A 27,719-nucleotide genomic window follows, 5' to 3' on the forward strand; every position below is an offset into this window, starting at 1 on the left:
TTTTCCCCTCAACCAGTGATAGAGTGCAGTTACACACTGCTTGGTGCTTGGTAGTCTGGTGGTGAGGACAAGGGGTTCTCTACCTTAGACAGGATCTGTTTCTAGGTCTTAGAAATAACCTTTCTCAGTGGTCCTGCCTCTTCTTTTCCTGGCAGCCAAACTCCATCTATCTCTGGTTGGTCTTCTATGGGAGAGTTTCTTTTCCCTCTCCCAGTTGTAGCAGGTCTCTGATATTGGTGTAGGCTCCTGAGTCCAAGACTTCCCCAGGGTTGGAAGTGTTATTTGTTTGTTTGTTTGTTTAAGCTTTCCTGTGGCTAAAGTGGGTCTGCATGTTTGCCCTGGTGGTGACAGGTTTTCTGCTCCTCCCCCAGAGGCTTATTTTATTTTCCAGAGAAAGGTTGCAACAGGACTTCATGCTTTTCTCCCAGCAGTGACCACTTCCCCCTCCAAGCCTGCAACACCAAGAAAGGTACTTGCTTAACTCCTACTCTTCCCACAGTCTTTCTCATGAGCAGGAGATTGAAGTCCATGGAGAAGAGCCTGCAAGTGGGTGCAAACTCTTGTGTCTACAGCTCCCAGGGTGCTATACTCTAGTCCACAGCTGACCTTTACAATACATTACAATTGTAGCTGAATGCATCTAACCTAGTTATATGGCACCCAGCATCTCTTCTAGCTGTAGTCTGTCACTGGTGACATGCTCGTGTCTCATCTCTCCTTGGCAGGGGCTGAGAGTCAGTGGATTTGATACTACTTGGTTGACTAGTGACTGGCTCTTTGATGTGTTCAGCAAAGTTGTGATTTTTTTACTTTACATAGGTTTTCTTGCTAGGGTAGAAGGAACACTAGTCCCAGCTTTCTATAACCAAGGGGAAATAGAACTCCTAATATACCTTAACTCGAAAAAATTTCAATAATTTATTTTTTCTCAATTATATACCTTTCAGTTTATTGAGCATCCCTTTCAACTCTAGGACAGTCTGCTTCTTTACAAATTACAGGCAAATATTCCACTTGAAGATCAGGAGAGTCTGTTCAACAATGGTCATACATGCTAGTATCCTAAGAAGATAATTTTTAGAAGGAAAGGAGCTTTAATGCAACTATTGATCTTTGTTTTAAGTATTTGACTTTGTGATCTTTGTAGAAGTAGTTACAGTCTAAGCCAGAATATTAACAGGCATCAGAATTAACCTGGAAGACTTGTTAAAACACATTTTTGCCACTCCAAGTTTTCTGAATCAGAGCATAATATTGATTCCACTCTCTTATTTCATTAATCATGTTTATATAAAACCTGACTCACAATATCACTCTAACAATCAGGATCAGTAGAAAGTGTGTTGTAACAGATTAGCTACCAACTTCAAGTGTTATTTTAGTTCTATACTTTTTAACTCTTACCATTTTGACATTATTGCTGCTTACGTTTACTATTTTTGTCTCCCTGCTTGTAATACAACTGTTAATGAATCTTACCTACTTTAAAACTGAAACCACTATCTGTTACGGATCTCAGCCAATGGACATTTGACCAGCACTGTTTGTAATATTCAAACCATTCAATTACCTACCTATATATTTTGACATTTATTATACAGGAGATTTGATCAAGAAGATATATTGTTTAAAATAAATGCATTTTGTTTGGTTTCTTTAGGATCCTTAATTTTCGTGGAGGAACTTGAACCCAAACTAAATTTGGAAAATAGATTCCAGGAAACTTGGAAAATTCTAAAATCTATTAATCCTGTTAGGTCAAGAGCTACTGATAGATACTCAGTTCTAAGCTAGTTTCTTTATAGACCAAGGCAAAAAAGAAAAGGCAAAGAAAAGATTTGGTGTCCCTGTGTGTGCCATGGAGCTTTCTTTACAACTCATATTTACTCCTCTTACCTTAGGCTGTGTGGAAAAATAAGAAAACATTTCTAAATATTTTACCTATTCATACAGAAGCAAAGAAAAGGAAATTGTCCCTGAAGACAATTCCATGATATATTTTTTTAAAACACCTTGTTTATGAATTTTGAGAGTCTTACTGTTCTTTCTAACCCAGATATTCCTTTAACTTAACATAGAGTTGTATTGAGTGATGTGCAAGTAGTGGCTTATGGGTATAAGCAAGCCTCTTTCACTGCATCTGAGATAACCATTATTTTAGTTAATTTGGTTTATTTGTAAGACTACAAATGAATATTATTTAGGTTACTTAAATAATCTTGCCATTATGGAATATGAGAGGAATTACAATAAAATTCAGTGCCCTTTGTGAGATACAAGCATTCTTGTGCATAGTATTTATTTACCATAGTGTGGTTATCTATATCTAGTGTACAATAATTATGTGTAAGGACTGAACTATCAGTAGTGGTAGTTTATTTCTGATTTATGGAAATTTAAGACTTCTGGCATTAATATGCAATTATTACCTTTTATGCACTGTTCTAGTTATCTACTGCTTCATAATAAGCTAACCCAAAACTTCATGACTTAAAACAAGAACCATTTTATAATATCCCATGGTTTTGTGGGGAAAAGGTCATGATTTGAGTAATGCTTTGCTGGCAATTCTTCAGTTGCCCATGGCGTTGATTGAGGTCAGTAAGTGATATTCACCTGGGGCATGGTCTGGTTGGGAGGGTCAAGTTGGCTTTAATTTTATGTCTGTCACCTTGGTAGGGAGGACTAGAAGGCTGACTTAGCTGGGACAACCAGAGCACCTACACATGACCATTCTAGCATGGTGGTCTCAGGGGAACCATACCCTTTACATGGAAGTTCTGGATCCCCAAAAAGAGTGTTCCAAGAGGCCTAGGGGAATACCTAAGTAGCTCCTGAACATTACCTCTATGCATTCTATAGTAAAGCAAATCAAAAAAGCTAACCAGTATTGAAGGGGAAGAATATTAGACTTCATGACTCAATGGGAGAAGTAGCAAAGAATGTGTAGCCATCTTTAATCCCACACATGCATTTAAGTGTATGAGACAGCATATATTTGGGAAAGTAAAGATGACACAAATGAGTTACTGCCTATACTCTCCTGAGTAGTTTTCTCTAGGCAAAGTCCAGAATGTGCAGTCAGAATACTGTTAGGTTGTAGTATACCACCTAGTATACAAACAGGAAATATTTAAAGGTAATTTTTTTCTAATTCAATACTAAATTCTATCCGGTAATATAAAATAGCAATTTGAATACAATAATAACATAAATTATGTCTATACGTAATGAACATAATCATCAATTTTTGTCTTTAAGTCATGAATTCCCTATTATAAAGCAAAATATGAAAATCAAGTAGAATTGTGTGTATGAGTCAATATAGTGGTTCTTGAGGATTTTTTGCATTCTTGTATATACCTTCTCTTATCTTTATAAGACCCTGGAGTATTACCTTCATATAAATGCAGTAAGCTAGGGAGTTGGGATCCAGAGACCCTGGGAGTGTCATTTTTAAAAATTCTAAAATAGTCACTCTCTCATATGAAATTCTACAAGTAAAAATATGAATGTTCTTAAGTTTTCCATTTCTTGAAAATGCTCTCCAAATTGTAAAATGTAGCTTGGGCACATTTGTATCTCTTAAAACTGTACTTAGGCTAAGACTGTGTGTATAGTTCCCAATGGTTTCAAAGTGGTATCTTGTATATTACCTGAAGTTGATGTCATAAATGACAGTTATAGATAAGGAAGCAGTCCCAGGCATTTAGATGACTTGGAAAGTTTATAAAGGTAGTAGGAGTCTAACTACCTTCAAGCCCAAGCATTCTGTCTCTACAGAAAAATCTTACTTTTCCTTACAGCATCCTGCATCAGAGAAGAAAGAGATCCATAATTGCTGTGTACACTTATGCAATAATCTAAATGGAAAATAATCATATTTCCTAATATGATTAGGAAAATTTGTTAGAATAACATCCTAACAAAATTACAATGATTAAATAAATGATTAAACAGATATACAGCAGAGACTTCTGTCTAGATCTTAGCACTTCTACTTACTAGTTGTGTTATCTTGGGAAGATACTTATTTTAAAACCTTGATTTCTTCATCTGGAAATTGAAGCTGCTGTTTACAAATTTTGTGTGTATACAAAATGAACTTGTATACAATGTATTTGGCATAGTGCTTTATTAAGTGCCAATAAATGCTGCTGTATGATATCATAATAATAATCATAATTATGATAATAATCTACGTTTTTTTATTTTTATTGAAAATTCAACCATGATCAAGTTTTTGTGTAGCCTTATAAATTTGAAATTCAATCCTTAGTGATCCACTGATTGTTTAGTAGCATATTGTTTAGCTTCCATGTGTTTGTGTTTTTTGTAGTTTTTTTCTTATAATTGGTTTCTAGTCTCAAAGTGTTGTGATCTGAAAACATGCTTGATATGATTTCAGTTTTCTTAAATTTACTGAGACTTGTTTTGTAAGCTAGCATGTGACCTATCCTGGAGAATGTTCCATGTGCACTTGAAAAGAATGTGTTCTGTGGCTTTCAAATGGAGTGTTCTCTACATATCTATTAAGTTCAGCTGCTCTAATGGGTCATTTAAGGCCAGCGTTTCCAGATTCATTTTCTGTCTGGATGATCTGTCCATTGATGTAAGTGAGGTGTTAAAGTCCCCTTCTATTATTGGGTTACTGTCAATTTCTCCCTTTATGTCTGTTCATATTTGCTTTCTATATTCAATATTTAGGTGCTCCTATGCTGGGTGCCTGTATATTCACAATTGTTATATCTTCTTGGATTGATCCCTTCATCACTATGTAGTGTCTTTGTCTCTTGTAACAGTCTTTATCTTAAAGTCTTTTTTGTCTACTATAAGTATTGCTATTTCGGCTTTCTTTTGATTTCCATTTGCATGGAATACTTTTTTCCATCCCCTCACTTTCTATGTGTACCTATTTTTTTTTTTTTTGGCCATACCACATAGCTCTCAGGATCTTAATTCTCTGACCCACACCCCCTTCAGTGGAAGCACAGAGTCCTAGCCACTGGACCACCAGGGAATTCTAAGTCTATGTGTGTCTTTAGATCGGAAGTTATTCTCCTGTAGGCAGCAAATATATGGGTCCTGTTTTGGTATCCATTCAGCGACTCTGTGTCTTTTGGCTGGAGCAATTAGTCTATTTACATTTAAGGTAATTATTGATATGCATGTTTTGTTGCCACTTTGTTAATGGTTTGGGGGTTGTTTTTGTAGGTCTTTTTTTTTCTTCCTTTTTCCCTTCTCTTGTCATTTGATGACTGTGTTTAGTATTATGTTTTTAAAGTCCTTTTCCTTTTTATGTGTGCATATCTATTATAGATTTTTGGTTTGCAGTTACCACAGGTTTTTTTTTATAGCAGTCTATGTATATATGTGATTGTTTTAATTTGCTGATCTCTTAATTTCAAATGCATTTTAAAATCCCTGCATTTGTACTCTCCTCCCATAATGATTACTGTTTTGGGTATCATATTTTATGTCTAATTCTTTTGTGTATCCCTTAACTGCTTGCTCTGAATACAGGTGATTTTACTAGTTTTGTCTTTTAACCTCCTTACTAGCTTGTATGTGTATGATTTCCTACCTTTGCTGTATGTTTGGCTTTACTGGTGAACTTTTTCATTTTGTAATTTTCTTGTTTCTAATTGTGGCCTTTTCTTTTTTGCCTAGACAGGTTCCTTTAACATTTGTTGTGAAGCTGGTTTGGTGGTGCTGAATTCTTTTAGCTTTTGCTTGTCTGTAAAGTTTTTGATTTCTCCATCAAATCTGAACAAGAACCTTGCTGGGTAGAGAATTCTTGGGTGGAAATTTTTCTCTTTCATCACTTTAAATATACTGTGCCACTCCCTTCTGGCCTGCAGAGTTTCTGCTGAAAAAATCAGCTGATAGTCTTATGGGAGTTCCCTTGTATGTTATTTGTTGTTTTTCCCTTTCTACTTTTAATATTCTCCTTTATCTTTTTGTCATTTTTTTTAACATCTTTACTGGAGTATAATTTCTTCACACTGGTGTGTTAGTTTCTGCTTTATAACAAATTAAATCAGTTATACATATACATATGTTCCCATATCTCTTCCCTCTTGTGCCTCCCTCCCTCCCACCCTCCCTATCCCACCCCTCTAGGTGGTCACAAACCACCAAGCTGATTTCCCTGTGCTATGTGGCTGCTTCCCACTGGCATCTATTTTACCTTTGGTAGTGTATATATGTCCATGCCACTCTCTCACTTTATCCAAGGTTACCCTTCCCCCTCCTCATATCCTCAAGTCCATTCTCTAGTAGGTCTGTGTCTTCATTCCCGTCTTACCCCTAGTTTCTTCATGACCTTTTTTTTTTCTTACATTCGATACAAATGTGTTAGCATACAGTATTTGTCTTTCTCTTTCTGACTTTCTTCACTCTGTATGACAGACTCTAGGTCCATCCACTTCACTACAAATAACGCAATTTCATTTCTTTTTATGGCTGAGTAATATTCCATTGTGTATATGTGCCACATTTTCTATATCCATTCATCTGTTGATGGACACTTAGGTTACTTCCATGTCCTGGCTATTGTAAATAGAGCTGAAATGAACATTGTGGTACATGACTCTTTGTTGTTGTTGTTGTTGTTGTTGTTGCTGTACGCGGGCCTCTCACTGCTGTGGCCTCTCCCGTTGCCGAGCACAGGCTCCAGATGCGCAGGCTCAGCGGCCATGACTCAGGGGCCCAGCCACTCCGCAGCATGTCAGATCTTCCCGGGCCGGGGCACGAACCCGTGTCCCCTGCATCGGCAGGCGGACTGTCAACCACTGCGCCACCAGGGAAACCCCAGTACATGACACTTTAAATTATGGTTTTCTCAGGGTATATGCCCAGTAGTGAGATTGTTGGGTCATATGGTAGTACTACTTTTAGTTTCTTAAGGAACGTCCATACTATTCTCCATAGTGGCTATATCAATGTACATTCACACCAACAAAGCAAGAGTGTTCCCTTTTCTCCACACCCTCTCCAGCATTTATTGTTTGTATGTTTGTTGATGATGGCCATTCTGACCTGTGTGAGATGATATATCATTGTAGTTTTGATTTGCATTTCTATAATGATTAATAAGGTAGAGCATTCTTTCATGTATTTGTTGGCAATCTGTATATCTTCCTTGGAGAAACGACTATTTAGGTATTGTGCCCGTTTTTGGATCGGTTGTTGGCTTTTTGTTATTGAGATGCATGAACTGCTTGTAAATTTTGGAGATTATCCTTTGTCAGTTGCTTCATGTGCAAATATTTCTGCCCATTCTGAGGGTTGTCTTTTGGTCTTGTTTATGGTTTCCTTTGCTGTGCAAAAGTTTTAAAGTTTCATTAGGTCCCATTTGTTTATTTTTGGTTTTATTTCCATTTCTCTAGGAGGTGGGTCAAAAAGGATCTTGCTGTGATTTTTGTCATAGAGTGTTCTGCCTATGTTTTCCTCTAAGAATTTGACAGTGTCTGGCTTTGCATATAAGTCTTTAATCCATTTTGAGTTTATTTTTGTGTATGGTGTTAGGGAGTGTTCTAATTTCTTTCTTTTACATGTACCTGTCCAGTTATCACAGCACCACTTATTGAAGAAGCTGTCTTTTCTCCACTGTATATTCTTGCCTCCTTTATCAAAGATAAGGTGACCATATGTGTGTGGGTTTACCTCTGGGATTTCTATCCTGTTCCATTGATCTATATTTCTGTTTTTGTGCCAGTACCATACTGTCTTGATTACTGTAGCTTTGTAGTATAGTCTGAAATCAGGGAGCCTGATTCCTCCAGCTCCTTTTTTGGGTCTCAAAATTGCTATGACTATTCGGGGTCTTTTGTGTTTCCATACAAATTGTGAAGTTTTTTGTTCTAGTTCGGTGAAAAATGCCAGTGGTAGTTTCATAGGGATTGCATTGAATCTGTAGATTGCTTTGGGTAGTAGAGTCATTTTCACAATTTTGATTCTTCCCATCCAAGAGCATGGTAAATCTCTCCATCTATTTGTATCATCTTTAATTTCTTTCATCAGTGTCTTATAATTTTCTGCATAGAGGTCTTTTGTCTCCATAGGTCAGTTTATTCCTAGGGTTTTATTCTTTTTGTTGTTTGTTGTTCTTTTTTGTTTGTTTGTTTATTTCTTCTTTTCTGATTTGGATTCCATTTATTTCCTTTTCTTCTCTGATTGCTGTGGCTAAAACTTCCAAAACTATGTTGAATAATAGTGGTGAGTGTGGGCAATCTTGTCTTTTTCCTGATCTTAGTGGAAGTGCTTTCAGTTTTTCACCATTGAGGACGATGTTGGCTGTGGGTTTGTCATATATGGCCTTTATTATGTTGAGGAAAGTTCGCTCTATGCCTACTTTCTGCAGGTTTTTTATCATAAATGGGTGTTGAATTTTGTCAAAAGCTTTCTCTGCATCTATTGAGATGATCATATGGTTTTTCTCCTTCAATTTGTTAATATGGTGTATCACGTCGATTGATTTGCGTATATTGAAGAATCCTTGCATTCCTGGAATAAATCCCACTTGATCATGCTGTATGATACTTTTAATGTGCTGTTGGATTCTGTTTGCTAGTATTTTGTTGAGGATTTTTGCATCTATTTTCATCAGTGATATTGGCCTGTAGTTTTCTTTCTTTGTGACATCTTTGTCTGATTTTGGTGTCAGGGTGATGGTGGCCTCGTAAAATGAGATTGGGAGTGTTCCTTCCTCTGCTATATTTTGGAAGGGTGTTAGCTCTTCTCTAAATGTTTGATAGAATTTGCCTGTGAAGCCATCTGGTCCTGGGCTTTTGTTTGTTAGATTTTTAATCACAGTTTCAATTTCAGTGCTTGTGATTGGTCTGTCATATTTTCTATTTCTTCCTGGTTCAGTCTCGGCAGGTTGTGCATTTCTAAGAATTTGTCCATTTCTTCCAGGTTGTCCAATTTATTGGCATAGAGTTGCTTGTAGTAATCTCTCATGATCCTTCATATTTCTGCATTGTCAGTTGTTACTTCTCCTTTTTCATTTCTAATTATATTGATTTGAGTCTTTTCCCTTTTTTTCTTTGTAAGTTTGGCTAATGGTTAATCAATTTTGTTTATCTTCTCAAAGGACCAGCTTTTAGTTTTATTGATCTTTGTTATCATTTCCTTCATTTCTTTTTCATTTATTTCTGATCTGATCTTTATGATTTCATTACTTCTGCTAACTTTGGGGGATTTTTTTGTTCTTCTTTCTCTAATTGCTTTAGGTGCAAGTTTAGGTTGTTTATTCGAGATGTTTCCTGTTTCTTAAGGTAGGATTGTATTGCTATAAACCTCCCTCTTAGAACTGCTTGCGCTGTATCGCATAGGTTTTGGGTCATTGTATTTTCATTGTTATTTGTCTCTAGGTACTTTTTGATTTCTTCAGTGATCACTTCATTATTAAGTAGTGTATTGTTTAGCCTCCATGTGTTTGTATATTTTACAGCTCTTTTCCTGTCTTTCATATCTAGTCTAATAGCGTTGTGGTCAGAAAAGATACTTGATACGACTTCAACTGCTTAAATTTATCAAGGCTTGCTTTGTGACCCAAGATATGATCTATCCTGGAGAATGTTCCATGAGCACTTTAGAAAAATGTGTATACTGTTGTTTTTGGATGGAATCTCCTATAAATATCAATTAAGTCCATCGTGTTTAATGTACCATTTAAAGCTTGTGTTTCCTTATTTATTTTCATTTTGGATGTCCTGTCCATTGGTGAAAGTGGGGTGTTAAAATCCCATACTATGAAAGTGTTACTGTCGATTTTCCCTTCTATGGCTGTGTGTATATGCCTTATGTATTGATGTGTTCATATGTTGGGTGCATAAATATTTACAATTGTTATATCTTCTTCTTGGATCGATCCCTTGATCATTATGTAGTGTCTTTCTTTGTCTCTTGTAACAGTCTTTATTTTAAAATCTATTTTCTGTGATATGAGAATTGCTACTCTAGCTTTCTTTTGATTTCCATTTGCATGGAATATCTTTTTCCATCCCCTCACTTTCAGTCTGTATGTGTCCCTAGGTCTGAAGTGGGTCTCTTGTAGACAGCATATATATGGGTCTTGTTTTTGTGTCCATTCAGCCAGTCTGTGTCTTTTGGTGGGAGCATTTAATCCATTTACATTTAAGGTAATAATTGATATGTATGTTCCTATTCCCATTTTCTTAATTTTGGGGGGATTGTTATTGTAGGTGTTTTCCTTCTCTTGTGTTTCTTGCCTAGAGAAGTTCCTTTAGCATCTGTTGTAAAGCTGGTTTTGTGGTTCTGAACTCTCTCAGCTTTTCCTTGTCTGTAAAAGTTTTAATTTCTCCATCAAATCTGAATGAGATCCTTCTTGGCTAGTTAATCTTGGTTGTAGGTTTTTCTCCTTTATCACTTTAAATATGTCCTGCCATTCCCTTCTGGCTTGCAGAGTTTCTGCTGAAAGATCAGCTGTTAACCTTATGGGGATTCCCTTTTGTGTTATTTGTGGTTTTTCCCTTGTTGCTTTCCATATGTTTTCTTTGTATTTAATTTTTGATAGTTTGATTAATATGTGTCTTGGCATGTTTCTTCTTGGATTTATCTTGTATGGGACTCTCTGTGCTTCCTGGACTTGATTTACTATTTCCTTTCCCATATTAGGGAAGTTTTCAACTCTAATCTCTTCAAAGATTTGCTCAGTCCCTTTCTTTTTCTCTTCTTCTTCTGGGACCTCTATAATTCAAATATTGTTGTGTTTAATGCTGTCACAGACGTCTCTGAGACTGTCCTCAGTTCCTTTCATTCTTCTTTCTTTATTCTGCTCTTCAGTAGCTATTTCCACTATTTTATCTTCCAGGTCACTTATCCGTTCTTCTGCCTCAGTTACGCTGCTATTGATCCCTTCTAGAGTAGTTTTAATTTCATTTATTGTGTTGTTCATTGTTGCTTGTTTCCTCTTTAGTTCTTCTAGGTCCTTGTTAAATGTTTCTTGCATTTTCTCTATTCTATTTCCAAGATTTTGGATCATCTTTACTATCATTATTCTGAATTCTTTTTCAGGTAGACTGCCTATTTCCTCTTCATTTGTTAGGTTTGGCGTGTTTTTATCTTGCTCCTTCATCTGCTGTGTGTTTTTCTGTCTTCTCATTTTGCTTATCTTAAAGTGTTTGGCGTCCCCTTTTCGCAGGCTGCTCGTTCATAGTTTCCATTGTTTTTGGTGTCTGTCCACAGTGGCTAAGGTTGATTCAGTGGGTTGTGTAGGCCTCCTGATGGAGGTGACTAGTGCCTGTGTTCTGGTGGATGAGGCTGGATCTTGTTTTTCTAGTTGGCAGGTCCACGTCTGGTGGTGTGTTTTGGGGAGTCTGTGGCCTTATGATTTTAGGCAGCCTCTGTGCTAATGGATGGGGCTGTGTTCCTCTCTTGCTAGTTGTTTGGTGTATGGTGTCCAGCACTGTAGCTTGCTGGTTGTTGCATGAAGCTGGGTCTTGGTGTTGAGATGGAGATCTCTGTGAGATTTTTGTCATTTGGTATTACGTGGGGCTGGGAGGTCTCTTTTGGATGAGTGTCCTGAAGTTGGCTCTCCCATGTCAGATGCACAGTACTGACTACTGACTGCAGCCCCAAGAGCCTTTCATCCACATGGCTCAGAATAAAAGGGAGAAAAATTGGAAAGAAACAACGAGGATAAAATAAAATAAAGTAAGCCAAAATAAAACGAAGTTATTAAAATAAAAAATAGTTATGAAAAAAATTTTAATGTAAAAAAAAAGAACAGATGGACAGAATCGTAGGACAAATGGTGAAAGCAAAGCTATACAGACAAAATCTCATACAGAAGCATACACATACACACTCACAAAAAGAGGAAAAGGGGAAAAAATAACATATCTTGCTCCCAAAGTCCACATCCTCAATTTGGGATGTTTTGTTGTCTATTCAGTTATTGCACAGATGCAGTGTACATCAAGTTGATTTTGGAGCTTTAATCCACTGCTTCTGAGGCTGCTGGGAGAGATTTCCCTTTCTCTTCTTTGTTCGCACAGCTCCTGGGGCTCAGCTTTGGATTTGGACCCGCGTCTTCGTGTAGGTCTCCTGAGGGCATCTGTTCTTCACTCAGACAGGATGGGGTTAAAGAAGCAGCTGATTCAGGGGCTCTGGCTCACTCAGGCTGAGGGGAGGGAGGGGTACAGATGTGGGGCAAGCCTGTGGTGGCAGAGGCTGGTGTGATGTTGCACCAGCCTGATGCTTGCTGTGCGTTCTCCTGGGGAAGTTGTCCCTGGATCACGGCACCCTGGCAGTGGCAGGCTGCACAGACTCCCGGGAGGGGTGGTGTGAATAGTGACCTGAGCCCACACACAGGCTTCTTGGTGGCTGCAGCAGCAGCCTTAGCATCTCATACCTGTCTCTGGGGTCCACGCTGATAGCCCCTGCTGGCTCCCATCTCTGGAGCTCTTTTAAGCAGTGCTCTTAATCCCCTCTCCTCGTGCACCAGGAAGCAAAGAGGCAAGAAAAAGTCTCTTGCCTCTTAGGCAGGTCCCGAGTGTTGCCTGGACTCCCTTCCGGCTAGCTGTGGTGCACTAGCCCCCTTCAGGCTGTGTTCACACCACCAACCTCTGTCCTCTCCCTGCACTCCGACCGAAGCCCGAGCCTCGGCTCCCACCCCCCGCCCGCCCCGGCGGGTGAGCAGACAAGTCTCTCGGGCTGGCGAGTGCTGGTTGGCACTGATCCTCCGTGCGGGAATCTCTCTGCTTTGCCCTTCCTGTGGCTTCACTCTCCTCTGCGGTTCCGAAGCTCCCACCTCCACCACCCACAGTCTCTGCCTGCAAAGGGGCTTCCTAGTGTGTGGAAACCTTTCCTCCTTCACAGCTCCCTCCCACTGGTGCAGGTCCCATCCCTATTCTTTTGTCTTTTTTTTTTTTCTTTTTTCTTTTGCCCTACCCAGGTATGTGGGGAGTTTCTTGCCTTTCAGGAGGTCTGAGGTCTTCTGCCAGCGTTCAGTAGGTGTTCTATAGGAGCAGTTCCACGTGTACATTTCTGATGTATCTTGTGGTGAGTAAGGTGATATCCACATCTTACTCCTCCGCCATCTTCTCAAGACCCCCTTTTTGTCATTTTAATTACAATGTGTTGGAGTGTTTGGTGTGTTCCTCTTTGGATTAATCTTATATGTGACTCTGCACTTCCTGGACTTGGATGACTCTTTCATTTCCCATGTTAGGGAAGTTTTCAGCTATTATGTCTTAAAATTCATTATCAGACCCATTTTCTTCTCCTTCTGAGAGTGTAATGCAAATATTAGTACACTTGATGTTGTTCCAGGGGTCTCTTAAACTGTCCTCATTTCTTTTCATTCTTTTTTCTTTTCTCTGTTCATCCGCAGTAATTTCCACTACTCTGTCTTCCAGCTTGCTGATCTGTTTCTCTATCAATTAGTCTACACTTTATTCCTTCTAGTGTATTTTTCATTTCAGTTATAATATTTTTCATCTCTGTTTGGCTGTTCTAACTCCTTGTTTAAACCTTCTAACCTCGTTTTTTGCATCATTCTCCTCCCAAGTTCTTCGATTATCTTTACAATCACTACCTTGAACCCTTTCTCATGTAGATTGCCTAGATCCACTTCATTTAGTTCTTCTGGGGTTTTCATTTTGTTCCTTCATGGAACATTTTCCTCTGTCACTTCATTTTGCCTAAGTTGCTGTTTTTATTTTTATGTACCTAGTAGGTTGGTTATGTTTCCTCATCTTGGAAAAGGGGACTTTTGCAGATGCCCTATGTGTCCCAGCAGTGTGCTCCCTTCTTGTCACCCAAGGTATATGCTCTAGGAGTTCTCCCTATTAGGCCTGCATGGGTCCTTCAGTTGTGGCAGGCTGACTATGTGGGTGGACTATTAGGTTTGGTTGGCCCCTGGTCTGGTTGGTTGCTTGGACCTGCCTTTTGTGGAGGCTGCCAGCTGCTGGTTGGTGGGGCCTGGTCACAAGGCAGCTAGCTGCAGAACCCCGGGGGGGCCCAAGACTAGTGCTGGCTCACTAATGGGAAGAGTTAGGGTACATAAGACTCCGGGGCTGTTGCCCACACACTGGTGGGTGAAACCAAGTCCTGGTGTTAGTGCTGGACTATTGGAAGGCAGAATCAGGTTCTGGAGTCTGGAGTCCCAGAGCTGATATAAGATCACTAGTGGGAGGGGTGGGGGCAGTTCCTGAAACACAGGTGGGTACTGGGTCTGGAGTGTTCTGGAGTTTGTGTTGGCCTGCTACTGGGCAGAGTCAGTGCCCAGCTTGTCCCAGGGCAGGGTCTGGCCTGCTGTGCGCAGGTCAGGTCCACAGGTTATGGGATTGTGGTTTTCTTACATCTGTTTTCTGCTCCCTGGTGGGTGAGGCTGATCCAGAGGCTACGCCAGGCTTCCTGGGGGACAGCACTAGGGCCCAGGGGATTCTGAAGCTGGTGCCTTCTCACTGGTGGGTAGAGCTGGGTCCTGGCCATCTATTGGGCAGGGCTGTGTCTAATGGGCTGTGGGCTCAGGAGGTCTTTAGGCAGCCTGTCTGTTGCTGGGTGAGGCCAGTCAATGCACAAATGAATGGACATGGTTGTGTTCCAGTAAAAGTTTAATTACAAAAAAGCAGGCTTCAAGCCAGATTTCCTCTATGGGACTTAGTTTCTTGACTGAGCTAATAAAGTTATGGATGAAAGAGTTTGAAATCATTCAGTTATAAATGTTTGTCCTCATTTCTCCTGAGAATCAGAGGGTGAAAATATTTAGCCTTACTTTCTATAGTAGGCAGAATAATGCTCCCCATTCCCCAAAGATGACCTTGTCCTAGTCCCCAGAAAAGTGTGTTGTATTGAGTCACTAAGTATGTGTTAATTTGCTAGAGCAGCAATAGGAAACTAATATATTTGCCTTGTTTTTAGAGTGTGTATCTGTGTGTGTGTGTGTGTGTGTGTGTGTGTGTGTGTTTAATCATGAGATGCTAAATGCATGGTAACAGTTTTAAAGTAAAAGAAACCTTGGTTGAAAGATACTTGGAAAAAGTCTTCCTACTAGAAGAGGGATAAAGTTCTGAATGAATAAAGGGGTAAAGTTCTATCATTCCTGGCTTCACCCTGTCTTGGTTCTGAGAGGCTCAACTGATCATTAAATTTCTGGTACTTTTTTCATATTCTGAATTACTCTTCATTAAAAACAAAATAAAACAAATGAAACAGAAATAAAGTTCTAGGCATAAGAGCACACAACAATAGGCTAATACAGTTATGTCATTTTTATTTTATTTATCATATCCTAAAGCTTTGCTAAGTTATATAGCTGTAATTCACAGCTTCATATATGGGATATTTGGAAAACAAAACACCCACAAGTGTTATATAATTCTCCACCATAAATCCATTATAAGTATATTTGATCACTGTTATAGAGTATTCATGGGAAAGAAAGGTCTTTTGAATCAGAAGGCTGGGGTTTATATTCCACTGTGCCTTTTTTTTCCAGTGGCTTCCAATCCTTCCAACATCTTGTGGGAAACCAAATGATAGTTCTCACCGAAGGGAGGAAAAGGTGAAGGATGGCTAGAACTCGGAAGCTCTGAATTTCATCTCACAACTGCTCACATTGTATCAGTCTCTTTAATTCTCTTAGTTTAAATCTTAGCTAGATTTTATTTCCACATTAAGCATTATCATTTTATTATGTTGTCCCTTGTGAATGTATCTTGTCCCTTGTAAATGTGACTTTGAATGGCCTTATCCTTTAGCCAGTGCCTGTATTTTCAGTAAAAGTACCTCTACAGATGTTCATATGAGGGAGCTGCATATGGAAGCTTGGCTGGTGGCCAGGAAGGTAGATTAGGCTTGCTTGGATGTTCCAGAAACACACAGTTATTCTTTCCATAGCTTAAAATGAAAGTTCAATTTTATTCCTTTTGAATGAAACTCCTTAAATGCATTAGAATTTCTTACTAGGACTTACTGTTATTCACTCTTTTTGGCCTTTCTAAAACCTGGATTATGAACCTTAAAATCATAGAAATATAATCATGGAGTGAATAAGGTTGAAATGTTTGAATACCAAACTGTCTGTAAAGTCTGAGTGTAAACGCTTAAGAAAAATATTTAAAAGTCCCCAAAAGAGAAGGTAGTGTTTCAACAGAATTCAGACATCCTTACAGCTCCACACATCAGCTTTTCTGTTCTGTCTCCATTGTAAAGTTGAAGGACTTTGGGGGAATATTTTTTGGGAATCTAAGTGTCTTCTAGGGAGACATTTCTGTGCCATTGGTTCCTGGTGGCTGGAAATTTTCACATTCTGCATCATTTAGACATAGAGATTCATGGCTCAGAATGTGTGATAGAATAAAGTAATAAATTATGTATCTCACATTATCTTTGGGGACTCTAAAAACTGTTTTTAAAGATTTTCTATTTTCCCATGGACTCCTATAATACCGTTCTATGGCCTAGAAATATTTTATATTAAGGCAAAGTCACTGTATATGGAGGGGTCTCTACGTGGATGTCTCTATGATATTACAGGGCCGATTTATGAGATGTGAATTTGTCACATTTTGCTTGTGTGCGGTGGAGCATTTGGTCAAGCTGACTTCTGGAAAAGGACCAAAATGACCACCCAATTGTTGCAGCTGACCTAACAAGCTACTACTTATTCTGAGAAGAAAATTCAACAGTACTTTAATGAATGAGAGTTATTTGCATCGTTGAGAATGTGTCAGCTAAAAAAGCTTTGCCTACTCTGACTCTTATAGAGTCAGTCTGATTCCATTAGTAATTTGATAAAAAGCTGGAGCCAATTGACTCCAGACCAGGTGTCGGCATGCCCCCAGCCCACTAGTTCAATGCCACCTTGTACTGAATTGCTCTGCTCTGTAAAATATGTTATGATTTACTCCAGAAATCCTGCATTTATTTCATTAGAGAATGAAGTAGCCACCTAGTTATCTCATTCACTTAGTTTTCAATGGGCCAATCAAAGGACTGAACATGTGTGGTCTGCAAATTCTGATCCCATTTTTAACTTTTACTTAAAGGATAAGCTTTAGAATGCCATTATCCCTATCATTCTTAAATTTTTCTCTTGTACACAGTAGGTTTCTCTGCTCTTTAAATTTATAGATGAATGGTTCTAAAGCCCATTCAAAAGAGACAATTATTCAGCATGCAACAGTTTTCAGATATTGTTATATTTCTTTTTAAACAATATTTATCTTATTATTTAGAAGCTTGGTTGCATATTTAGCTAAAAAAAAAACTCTTGGTGCAGTTATGCTGATTTTCTCTTATTGCTTTCTTAACAGTTACAAACTGATATTAAGACTATGTGTACACAAAGATAATAGAAGCTGACTGAGTACCATCTTATAAGAGGCAGATAACCAGAAGTTTTTGTTTGCCATGTCTATGTTGTTTCCATTCATAAGATTGGCCATAAAATGGGTTTAGGTAATTGAGTAGATGAATGGACAGCCTTATACAGACATCCAGCCAACAATCCATTCAGTGTCTTCTATAGTCCATGCACTGTGTGTCTACTCTGCTTCCTTCTCTGCCACTAGATTACAGAGATTAATAAGTGACAAACCATTTGGTGATGCTGTACTTTGAATATTTTGTTTCAGATTAAATAAAATCTGCTAAACTCTCCTTCTTCACTGTATTTTTCTGCACTGTGTTTCTTTCCAGTGAGATTCTTTGTGCTGTATTTAATATTTTTGAACTAGCCATAGTCATTGGTTGAATGAAGTAAATATTCCTTTTTACTCATAATAATTATAGCAAATAGTGATTCACTAATGTTTATTGGTTATAACAATTTTTTAACATCTTTATTAGAGTATAATTGCTTTACAACGGTGTGTTAGTTTCTGCTTTATAAAAAAGTGAATCAGTTATACATATACATATGTTCCCATATCACTTCCCTCTTGCATCTCCATCGCTACAACCCTCCCTATCCCACCCCTCAAGGTGGTCACAAAGCACCGAGCTGATGTCTCTGTGATATGCGGCTGCTTCCCACTAGCTATCTATTTTATGTTTGATAGCGTATATATGTCCATGCCACTCTCTCACTTTGTCACAGTTTACCCTTCCCCCTCCTAATATCCTGAAGTCCATTTTCTAGTAGGTCTGTATCTTTACTCCTGTCTTACCCCTAGGTTCTTCATGACATTTTTTTTTTTTTAGATTCCATATATATGTGTTAGCATACGGTATCTGTCTTTCTCTTTCTGACTTACTTCACTCTGTATGACAGACTCTAGGTCCATCCACCTCACTACAAATAACTCAATTTCATTTCTTTTTATGGCTGAGTAATATTCCATTGTATATATGTGCCACATCTTCTTTATCCATTCATCTGATGATGGACACTTAGGTTGTTTCCATCTCCGGGCTATTGTAAATAGAGCTGAAATGAATATTTTGGTACATGACTCTTCCTGAATTATGGTTTTCTCAGGGCATATGCCCAGTAGTGGGATTGCTGGGTCATATGGTAGTTCTATTTGTAGTTTTTTAAGGAACCTCCATACTGTTCTCCATAGTGGCTGTACCAATTCATATTCCCACACAGCAGTGAAAGAGTGTTCCCTTTTCTCCATACCCTCTCCAGCATTTATTGTTTCTAGACTTTTCAATGATGGCCATTCTGACCAGTGTGAGATAATATCTCATTGTAGTTTGGATTTGCATTTCTCTAATGATTAACAAGGTTGAGCATTCTTTCATGTGTCTGTTGGCAATCTGTATATCTTCTTTGGAGAAATGTCTATTTAAGTCTTCTGCCCATTTTTGGATTGTGTTGTTTGTTTTTTTATTATTGAGCTGCATGAGCTGCTTGTAAATTTTGGAGATTGATCCTTTGTCAGTTGCTTCACTTGCAAATATTTTCTCCCATTCTGAGGGTTGCCTTTTGGTCTTGTTTATGGTTTCCTTTGTTATGCAAAAGCTTTGAAGTTTCATTAGTTCCCATTTGTTTATTTTTGTTTTTATTTCCATTTCTATAGGAGGTGGGTCAAAAAGGATCTTGCTGTGATTTATGTCATAGAGTGTTCTACCTATGTTTTCCTCTAAGAGTTTGATAATTTCTGGCTTTAAACTGAGCTCTTTAATCCATCTTGAGCTTATTTTTGTGTATGGAGTTACAGAGTGATCTAATCTCATACTTTAACATGTACCTGTCCAGTTTTCCCAGCACCACTTATTGAAGAGGCTGTCTTTTCTCCACTGTACATTCCTGCCTCCTTTATCAAAGATAAGGTGACCATATGTGTGTGGGTTTATCTCTGGGCTTTCTATCCTGTTCCACTGGTCTATGTTTTTGTTTTTGTGCCAGTACCATACTGTCTTGATTACTGTAGCTTTGTAGTATAGTCTGAAGTCAGGGAGCCTGATTCCTCCAACTCCGTTTTTCCTTCTCCAGATTGATTTGGCTCTTTGGGGTCTCTTGTGTTTCCATACAAATTGTGAAAATTTTTGTTCTAGTTCTGTGAAAAATGCCAGTGGTAGTTTCATAGGGATTGCATTGAATCTGTAGATTGATTTGGGTAGTAGAGTCATTTTCACAATGTTGATTCTTCCAATCCAAGAGCATGGTATATCTCTCCATCTATTTGTATCATCTTTAATTTCTTTCATCAATGTCTTATAATTTTCTGCATACAGGTCTTTTGTCTCCTTAGGTAGGTTTATTCCAAGATATTTTATTCTTTTTCTTGCAATGGTAAATGGGAGTGTTTTCTTAATTTCACTTTCAGATTTTTCATCATTATTATACAGAAATGCCAGAGATTTCTGTGTATTAATTTTGTATCCTGCAACTTTACCAAATTAATTTATAAGCTCTAGTAGTTTTATGGTAGCATCTTTAGGATACTTTATGTATACTCTCAAGTCATCTGCAAACAGTGACAGCTCTATTCCTTCTTTTCCGATTTGGATTCCTTTTATTTCCTTTTCTTCTCTGATTGCTGTGGCTAAAACTTCCAAATCTATATTGAATAAGAGTGGTGAGAGTGGACAACCTTGTATTGTTCCTGATCTTAGTGGAAATTGTCTCAGCTTTTCACCATTGAGGACGATGTTGACTGTGGATTTGTAATATATGGACTTGATTATGTTGAGGAAAATTCCCTCTGTGCCTACTTTCTGCAAGGTTTTTACCATAAGTGGGTGTAGAATTTTCTCAGAAGCTTTCTCTGCATCTATTGAGAGGATCATACGGTTTTTCTCCTTCAGTTTGTTAATATGGTGTATCACATTGATTGATTTGTGAATATTGAAGAATCCTTGCATTCCTGGAATAAACCCCACTTGGTCATGGCGTATGATCCTTTTAATTTGCTGTTGGATTCTGTTTTCCAGTATTTTGTTGAGGATTTTTGCATCTATTTTCATCAGTGATATTAGCCTCTAGTTTTCTTTCTTTGTGACATCTTTCTCTGGTTTTGGTAGCAGGGTGATGTTGACCTCATAGAATGAGTTTGGGAGTGTTTCTCCCTCTGCTATATTTTGGAGGAGTTTGAGAAGGTAAGTGTTAGCTCTTCTGTAAATGTTTGATAGAATTTGCCTGTGAAGCCATCTGGTCCTGGGCTTTTGTTTGTTGGAAGATGTTTAATCACAGTTTCAATTTCAGTGCTTGTGATTGGTCTGTTCATATTTTCTATGTCTTCCTGATTCAGTCTTGGCAGGTTGTGCATTTCTAAGAGTTTGTCCATTTTTTTCTAGGTTGTCCATTTTTTTGGCATAGAGTTGCTTGTAGTAATCTCTCATGATCTTTTGTATTTCTGCAGTGTCACTTGTTACTTCTCCTTTTTCATTTCTAATTCTATTGATTTGAGTCTTCTCCCTTTTTTTCTTGATAAGTCTGGCTAATGGTTTATCAATTTTGTTTATCTTCTCAAAAGACCAGCTTTTAGTTTTACTGATCTTTGTTATCATTTCCTTCATTTCTTTTTCATTTATTTCTGATCTGATATTTATGATTTCTTTCCTTCTGCTAACTTTGGGGGTTTTTTGTTTCTCTTTCTCTAATTGCTTTAGGTGCATGGTTAAGTTGTTTATTCGAGATGTTTCCTGTTTCTTCAGGTAGGATTCTATTGCTATAAACTTCCCTCCTCGGACTGATTTTGCTGCATCCCATAGGTTTAGGGTCGTCATGTCTCCATTGTCATTTGTTTCTAGGTATATTTTGATTTCCCCTTTGATTTCTTCAGTGATCACTTCATTATTAAGTAGTGTATTTTTTAGCCTCCATGTGTTTGTAATTTTTACAGATCTTTTCCTGTAATTGATATCTAGTCTCATAGCATTATGTTCGGAAAAGGTACTTGATAAAATTTCAATTTTCTTAAATTTACCAAGGCTTGATTTGTGACCCAAGATATGCTCTATCCTGGAGAATGTTCCATGGGCAGTTCAGAAAAATGTATATTCTCTTGTTTTAGATGAAATGTCCTATAAATATCAATTAAGTCCATCCTGTTTAATGTATCATTTAAAGCTTGTGTTTCCTTTTTTATTTTCATTTTGGATGTCCTGTCTGTTGTTAACCAATGGGGTGTAAACGTCCAATACTATGAATGTGTTACTGTTGATTTCCCCTATTATGGCTGTTAGTATTTGCCTTATGCATTGAGGTGCATCTATATTGGGTGCATAAATATTTACAATTGTTATATCTTCTTCTTGGATCTATCGCTTGATCATTATGTAGTGTCCTTCTTTGTCTCTTGTAAATGTCTTTATTTTGAACTCTATTTTGTCTGATATGAGAATTGCTACTCCAGCTTTCTTTTGGTTTCCATTTGCATGGAATATCTTTTTCCATCCCCTCACTTTCAGTCTGTATGTTTCCCTAGGTCTGAAGTGGGTGTCTTGTAGATAGCATATATATGGTCTTGTTTTTGTATCCATTCAGCCAGTCTGTGTCTTTTTGTGGGAGCATTTAATCCATTTACATTTAAGGTAATTATCAATATGTTTGTTCCTATTCCCATTTTCTTAATTGTTTTGGGTTTGTTATTGTAGGTCTTTTCCTTCTCTTGTGTTTCTTGCCTAGAGAAGTTCCTTTAGCATTTGTTGTAAAGCTGGTACAGTGGTTCTGAACTCTCTCAGCTTTTGCTTGTCTGTAAAGGTATTAATTTCTCCATCGAATCTGAATGAGATCCTTGCTGGGTAGAGTAATATTGGCTGCAGTTTTTTCTGCTTCATCACTTTAAATATGTCCTGGTACTCCCTTCTGCTTTGCAGAGTTTCTGCTGAAAGTTCAGCTGTTAACCTTATGGGGATTCCCTTGTGTGTTATTTGTTTTTTTTTCCCTTGCTGCTTTTGATATTTGTTCTTTGTATTTAATTTTTGAAGTTTGATTAATATGTGTCTTGGCATGTTTCTCCTTTATTTATCCTGTATGGGACTCTCTGTGCTTCCTGGACTTGATTAACTATTTCCTTTCCTATATTAGTGAAGTTTTCAACTCTAATCTCTTCAAAGATTTTCTCAGTCCCTTTCTTTTTCTCTTCTTCTTCTGGGACCCCTATTATTCGAATATTGCTGCATTTAATGTTGTCCCAGAGGTCTCTGAGACTGTCCTCAGTTCTTTTCATTCTTCTTTCTTTATTCTTCTCTGCAGTAGTTATTTGCAGTATTTTATCTTCCAGGTCACCTATCCATTCTTCTGCCTCAGTTATTCTGCTACTGATCCCTTCTAGAGTAGTTTTAATTTCATTTATTGTGTTGTTCATTGTTGTTTGTTTCCTCTTTAGTTCTTCTAGTCCTTGTTAAATGTTTCTTGCATTTTCTCTATTCTATTTCCAAGATTTTGGATCATCTTTAGTATCATTATTCTGAATTCTTTTTCATGTAGACTGCCTATTTCCTCTTCATTTGTTAGGACTGGTGATTTTTTGCCTTGCTCCTTTATCTGCTGTGTGTTTTTCTGTCTTCTCATTTTGCTTATCTTATTGTGTTTGGGGTCTCCTTTTTGCAGGCTGCAGGTTCGTAGTTCCCGTTGTTTTTGGTGTCTGTCCCCAGTAGCTAAGGTTGGTTCCATGGGTTGTGTAGGCTTCCTGGTAGAGGGGACTAGTGCCTGTGTTCTGGTGCATGAGGCTGGATCTTGTCTTTCTGGTGGGCAGGTCCACGTCTGGTGGTGTGTTTTGCGGTGTCTGTGAATTTATTATGATTTTAGGGAGCCTGTCTGCTAATGGGTGGCATTGTGTTCCTGTCTTGCTAGTTGTTTGGCATAGGGTGTCCAGCACTGTAGCTTGCTGGTCATTGAGTGAAGCTGGGTCTTGGTGTTGAGATGGAGATCTCTGGGAGATTTTTGCCATTTGATATTACATGGAGCTGGGAGGTCTCTTGTTGACCAGTGTCCTGAAGTTGGCTTTCCCACCTCAGTGGCACAGTTTTGATGCCTCGCTGGAGCACCAAGAGCCTTTCATCCACATGGCTCAGAATAAAAGGGGGAAAAAGTAGAAAGAAAGAAAGAAAGAAAGAAAGAAAGAAAGAAAGAAAGAAAGAAAGAAAGAAAGGAAGAGAATTAAATTAAATTAAAATAAATTTATTAAAATAAAAAATAATTATTAAGAAAAAAATTTTTAAATAAAATATAAAACAGACAGACAGAATCTTAGGACAAATGGTGAAAGCCAAGCTATACAGACAAAATCTCACACAGAAGCATACACATACACACTCACTAAAAGAGGAAAAGGGGAAAAAATAATATATCTTGCTCTCAAAGTCCACCTCCTCAATTTTGGATGATTTATTGTCTGTTCAGGTACTCCACCAATGCAGGGTACATCAAGTTGATTTTGGATATTTAATCCGCCTCTCCTGAGGCTGCTGGGAGAAATTTCCCTTTCTCTTCTTTGTTTGCACAGCCCCTGGGGTTCAGCTTTGGATTCGGCCCCGCCTCTGCGTGTAGGTCGCCTGAGGGCGTCTGTTGTTCGCTCAGACAGGACAGGGTTAAAGTAGCAGCTGATTCAGGGGCTCTGGCTCACTCAGGCCAGGAAGAGGGAGGGGTACGGATGTGGGGAGAGCCTGAAGCGGCAGAGGCCGGCATGACGTTGCAGCAGCCTGAGGCGCACCATGCGTTTTCCCGGGGAAGTTGTCCCTGGATCGCGGGACCCTGGCAGTGGCAGGCTGCACAGGCTCCCATGAGGGGAGGTGTGGAGAGTGACCTGTGCTTGCACACAGGTTTCTTGGTGGCAGCTGCAGCGGTTAGAGTCTTATGCCTACCTCTCGGGTCTGTGCTGATAGCCGCGGCTCACGGCCATCTCTGGAGCTCCTTTTAGCTGCACTCTTAATCCCCTTTCCTCACGCACCAGGAAACAAATAGGGAAGAAAAAGTCTCTTGCCTATTAGGCAGGTCCAGAGTTTTTTCCGGACTCCCTCGCGGCTAGCTGTGGCGCACTAGTCCCCTTCAGGCTGTGTTCACGCCACCAGTCCTCTCCCTGCGATCTGACCGAAGCCCTGAGCCTCAGCTCCCAGCCCCGCCCGCCCCGCCGGGTGAACAGACAAGCCTCTCGGGCTGGTGAGTGCTGTTCAGCACCGATCCTCTGTGAGGGAATCTCTCCGCTTTACTCTCCGCACCCCTGTTGCTGCACTCTCCTCCATGGCTTCGAAGCTCCCCCCTTCCACCACCCGCAGTCTCCGCCAGCAAAGGGACTTCCTAGTGTGTGGAAACATTTCCTCCTTCACAGCTCCCTCCCACTGGTGCAGGTCCCGTCCCTATTCTTTTGTCTCTGCTTATATTTTTTTCTTTTGCCCTATCCAGGTACGTGGGGAGTTTCTTGCCTTTTGGGACATCTGAGGTCTTCTGCCAGCGTTCAGTGGGTGTTCTGTAGGAGTTGTTCCACGTGTAGATGTATTTCTGATGTATCTGTGGGGAGGAAGGTGATCTCCGTGTCTTACTCTTTTGCCATCTTCCCCCTCACCTCTGGTTATAACATTTTAATTTATATTTTTAAGTAGGGCACAGTGGAATGGGACATGAGAGATCAGCCCTTTTCCTTTTCTTTTGTCTATTCAATCTTTTCTCCTACTCCCTAATTAATATAAATTGTTTCCTTCATTTCTTCCCTTACTCCTCTAAAGTCAGAAGTGAGAGCAGATGGTAGTGTGGTTGGAATAGATAAATGTGATCAACAGTGAGGGAGAACCTGTCTTAGTCACTTTTTTCTTTCAAAAATACAAAATGTATGCTTTAAATTGAGAATTATAATCACTTCACAAAACTGCATTAAAGAAAACATGTATGTAGAAAGTTTATGTACAAATATTTTATGCTGTAGGGATTGTAGCAAAATTAATACATTTTCAAGCATATTTTATATTTCCTCCAATTTATTTTATATATTTTTTAGCTTTGCTCTATAGGCTTAAGTAGGGGTGATGGTTTATTTCTTGAATGTATGATGGTTTTTATGAGGAATGGAAAAAGCCTTAATTGGCAATGGCAAATAACCTAGAATCCCTGGGATTATTAATAGTTTGGACAATTATTATTTTCAGTCAGTCTCAATTAAACTTTTCATCGTTATATTTAATGTGTTAAATATTTAATAAACTTTTATTTTAAGAGTTTGCTACACATAAAAAAACATACTAAACTTTGCAAGACTCCAAATATTAAAATAAATGTACCATCTCTCTGAACAGTTAACTAAAAATAATCTAGCTTAAAGTCATATTAGTGTTTTCTAATAATATGGGTTGTAAGATCTAAATAAAGAAATGTGTTATGTATTCTATTAAGATTTACTATATTTAATTTCTGTGAAAATAATTACTTGTTTAATTATTTTATGGAGTTTTCTTTTTAGTTTAAGTGCTCAATGGTATGATGATGTTCAGTAGTTTATGATCATTAACACCAGAAGGACTCATTTTTTAAATATAATTGTTTAAAATTTTCTGATCCATTAAGAATAAATTCAGAATAAAATATCATTTGTTATTATAATCTGTCTAAATTCTGGAGTAGACTTAATTTTAATAGTAGAATTAGTTGCAATAGTCAAATAGTACAATAGAATTTCACGTGAAGTTATTACGTTGTTTTCCTCATTATAAAGTCTTCCTAGAGACTTCATATTTTATTGATTTCACACCCTTTTCGATAATGTGCTAGATGGATTGAATCATTTGCATGGCCTGGACATATTATTGTTCTGTATTTCTGCTCCAAAGAAAAGAATCCATTTTGAGTGATATGTGGCTTTTTTATTTTTTTCCCCTTTCTTTCTTTCTTTTTTAATAGATCTTTAGTGAGTTTGAGATTGAGCAGCATCAAGAATGTGCTTATGATCATTTGGAAGTATTTGATGGAGAAACGGAAAAATCACCAATTCTTGGACGACTATGTGGGAACAAGATACCAGAGCCCCTTGTGGCTACTGGAAATAAAATGTTTGTTCGGTTTGTTTCTGATGCATCTGTTCAAAGAAAAGGCTTTCAAGCCACACATTCTACAGGTCAGTAAATTAGGGGATGCTTCTCTTTTCTGAGTAAGATCCAAGTTTCTCTTCTAGTGTGTGCAGGGAATCTATAACAGGATTATAAATGAATCAGAAGAAGTCTCACTGAAGCACTGTGTGAAATACTTGAGAACCACATAGCATCCTAACTAAATATCTTTGTAGCTGTTGAACTAATTAAAAGAAACACAATAGTTTGATCTGATTCATGTTCAGTGTGGTATGATCAAGAAGAACTATCTCTAAATATTTATGTAGTGTATTCCATGTTACCTTTAGCAGTTTGATTTATATGTTATATTTAACGGATAGAAATCTATAGCTTGGAATTCAAAAATTTTGTTTTTGCTAAAATCCTACTTGTTTAGCTAACTTTCACATTAATATATTTTTGTAAACCAAATTTGGAATTTAACTCTCTGTTTTACAGAGTTTTATTTTTTTCCCTTTTATTTGGTAGGCAACACAGTCTTTTCCCTAATCCTAATCCCTAATTTGACTCTTACAGATTCCAGCTGTAATGGAAGTCTTTAAGAAATAAAATACAATTTAGAAAAATATGGAAAATTTTAAGCAAAAATTTCAAATAACTTTTTTATAATTTGGATCAAATTTATAATATATTCCATAAATGTCCAGTAAATATCCTTTTTTTATTCAGTTAAAAAAAAAATGATATTTACTGAAATCATTTAGCTTATAGTGACACCTAGTGGCAGTTCTAATGCCAAAACTATTGAGACACAAATCTATCTTGGCGTAAAATGCAGTATAATAGGCTACAAATTCATCAATGAAACAATTTTAGTGCAGTAATTTTTGTCATGGTTTCCTGATTATTGTTTTCTCCTTTCCTTTTATTTTAGAAAACATAACTTTATTCCATTGTCCAATATTATTTTCCACTCTAGTATATTCTGTTACAAGCATTAGATTTATATTGAAGTCTATTTGTGAGAAAGTGGATATTGTCTGATTCATGCTAGTAATGACTGGACTCATAAATAATACAAAATAATTATTTCTCATGATTAATATAAATATTTTGGTTTGAGAAAAATCTTTCATGGATTAAAATTTTCATACTAATGAAGGATTTTTTTATACACTTGATGTTTGTTCTTTAAATATTTTCCTGATAACTTGTCACACATTGAAGGAATGGAAAAATTGGAGTCCTATGACTTGATCAATATTTTTCTGAAGCACAGAGTTAATGGCACAATTTTTTAAATAATCGTG

The 27,719-nt window shown here is 37.8% G+C and overlaps 1 protein-coding gene across 1 annotated transcript in view; it reads left to right on the forward strand.

Annotated features, from left to right (window-relative positions):
* TLL1 (tolloid like 1) overlaps positions 1-27,719 on the forward strand; it is a gene marked incomplete at both ends in the record, with an annotated part of 254,674 nt that overhangs the window by 220,796 nt on the left and 6,159 nt on the right. Inside the window, one exon of the mRNA XM_082838587.1 lies at positions 26,261-26,474. Within this exon, the coding sequence (XP_082694713.1) occupies positions 26,261-26,474 (214 nt within the window). The remainder of the gene's footprint in view (positions 1-26,260; positions 26,475-27,719) is intronic.

This window comes from Leucopleurus acutus (genome assembly GCF_964270905.1).
Source record: "Leucopleurus acutus genome assembly, chromosome: 4".
Taxonomy (NCBI): Eukaryota; Metazoa; Chordata; class Mammalia; order Artiodactyla; family Delphinidae; genus Leucopleurus; species Leucopleurus acutus.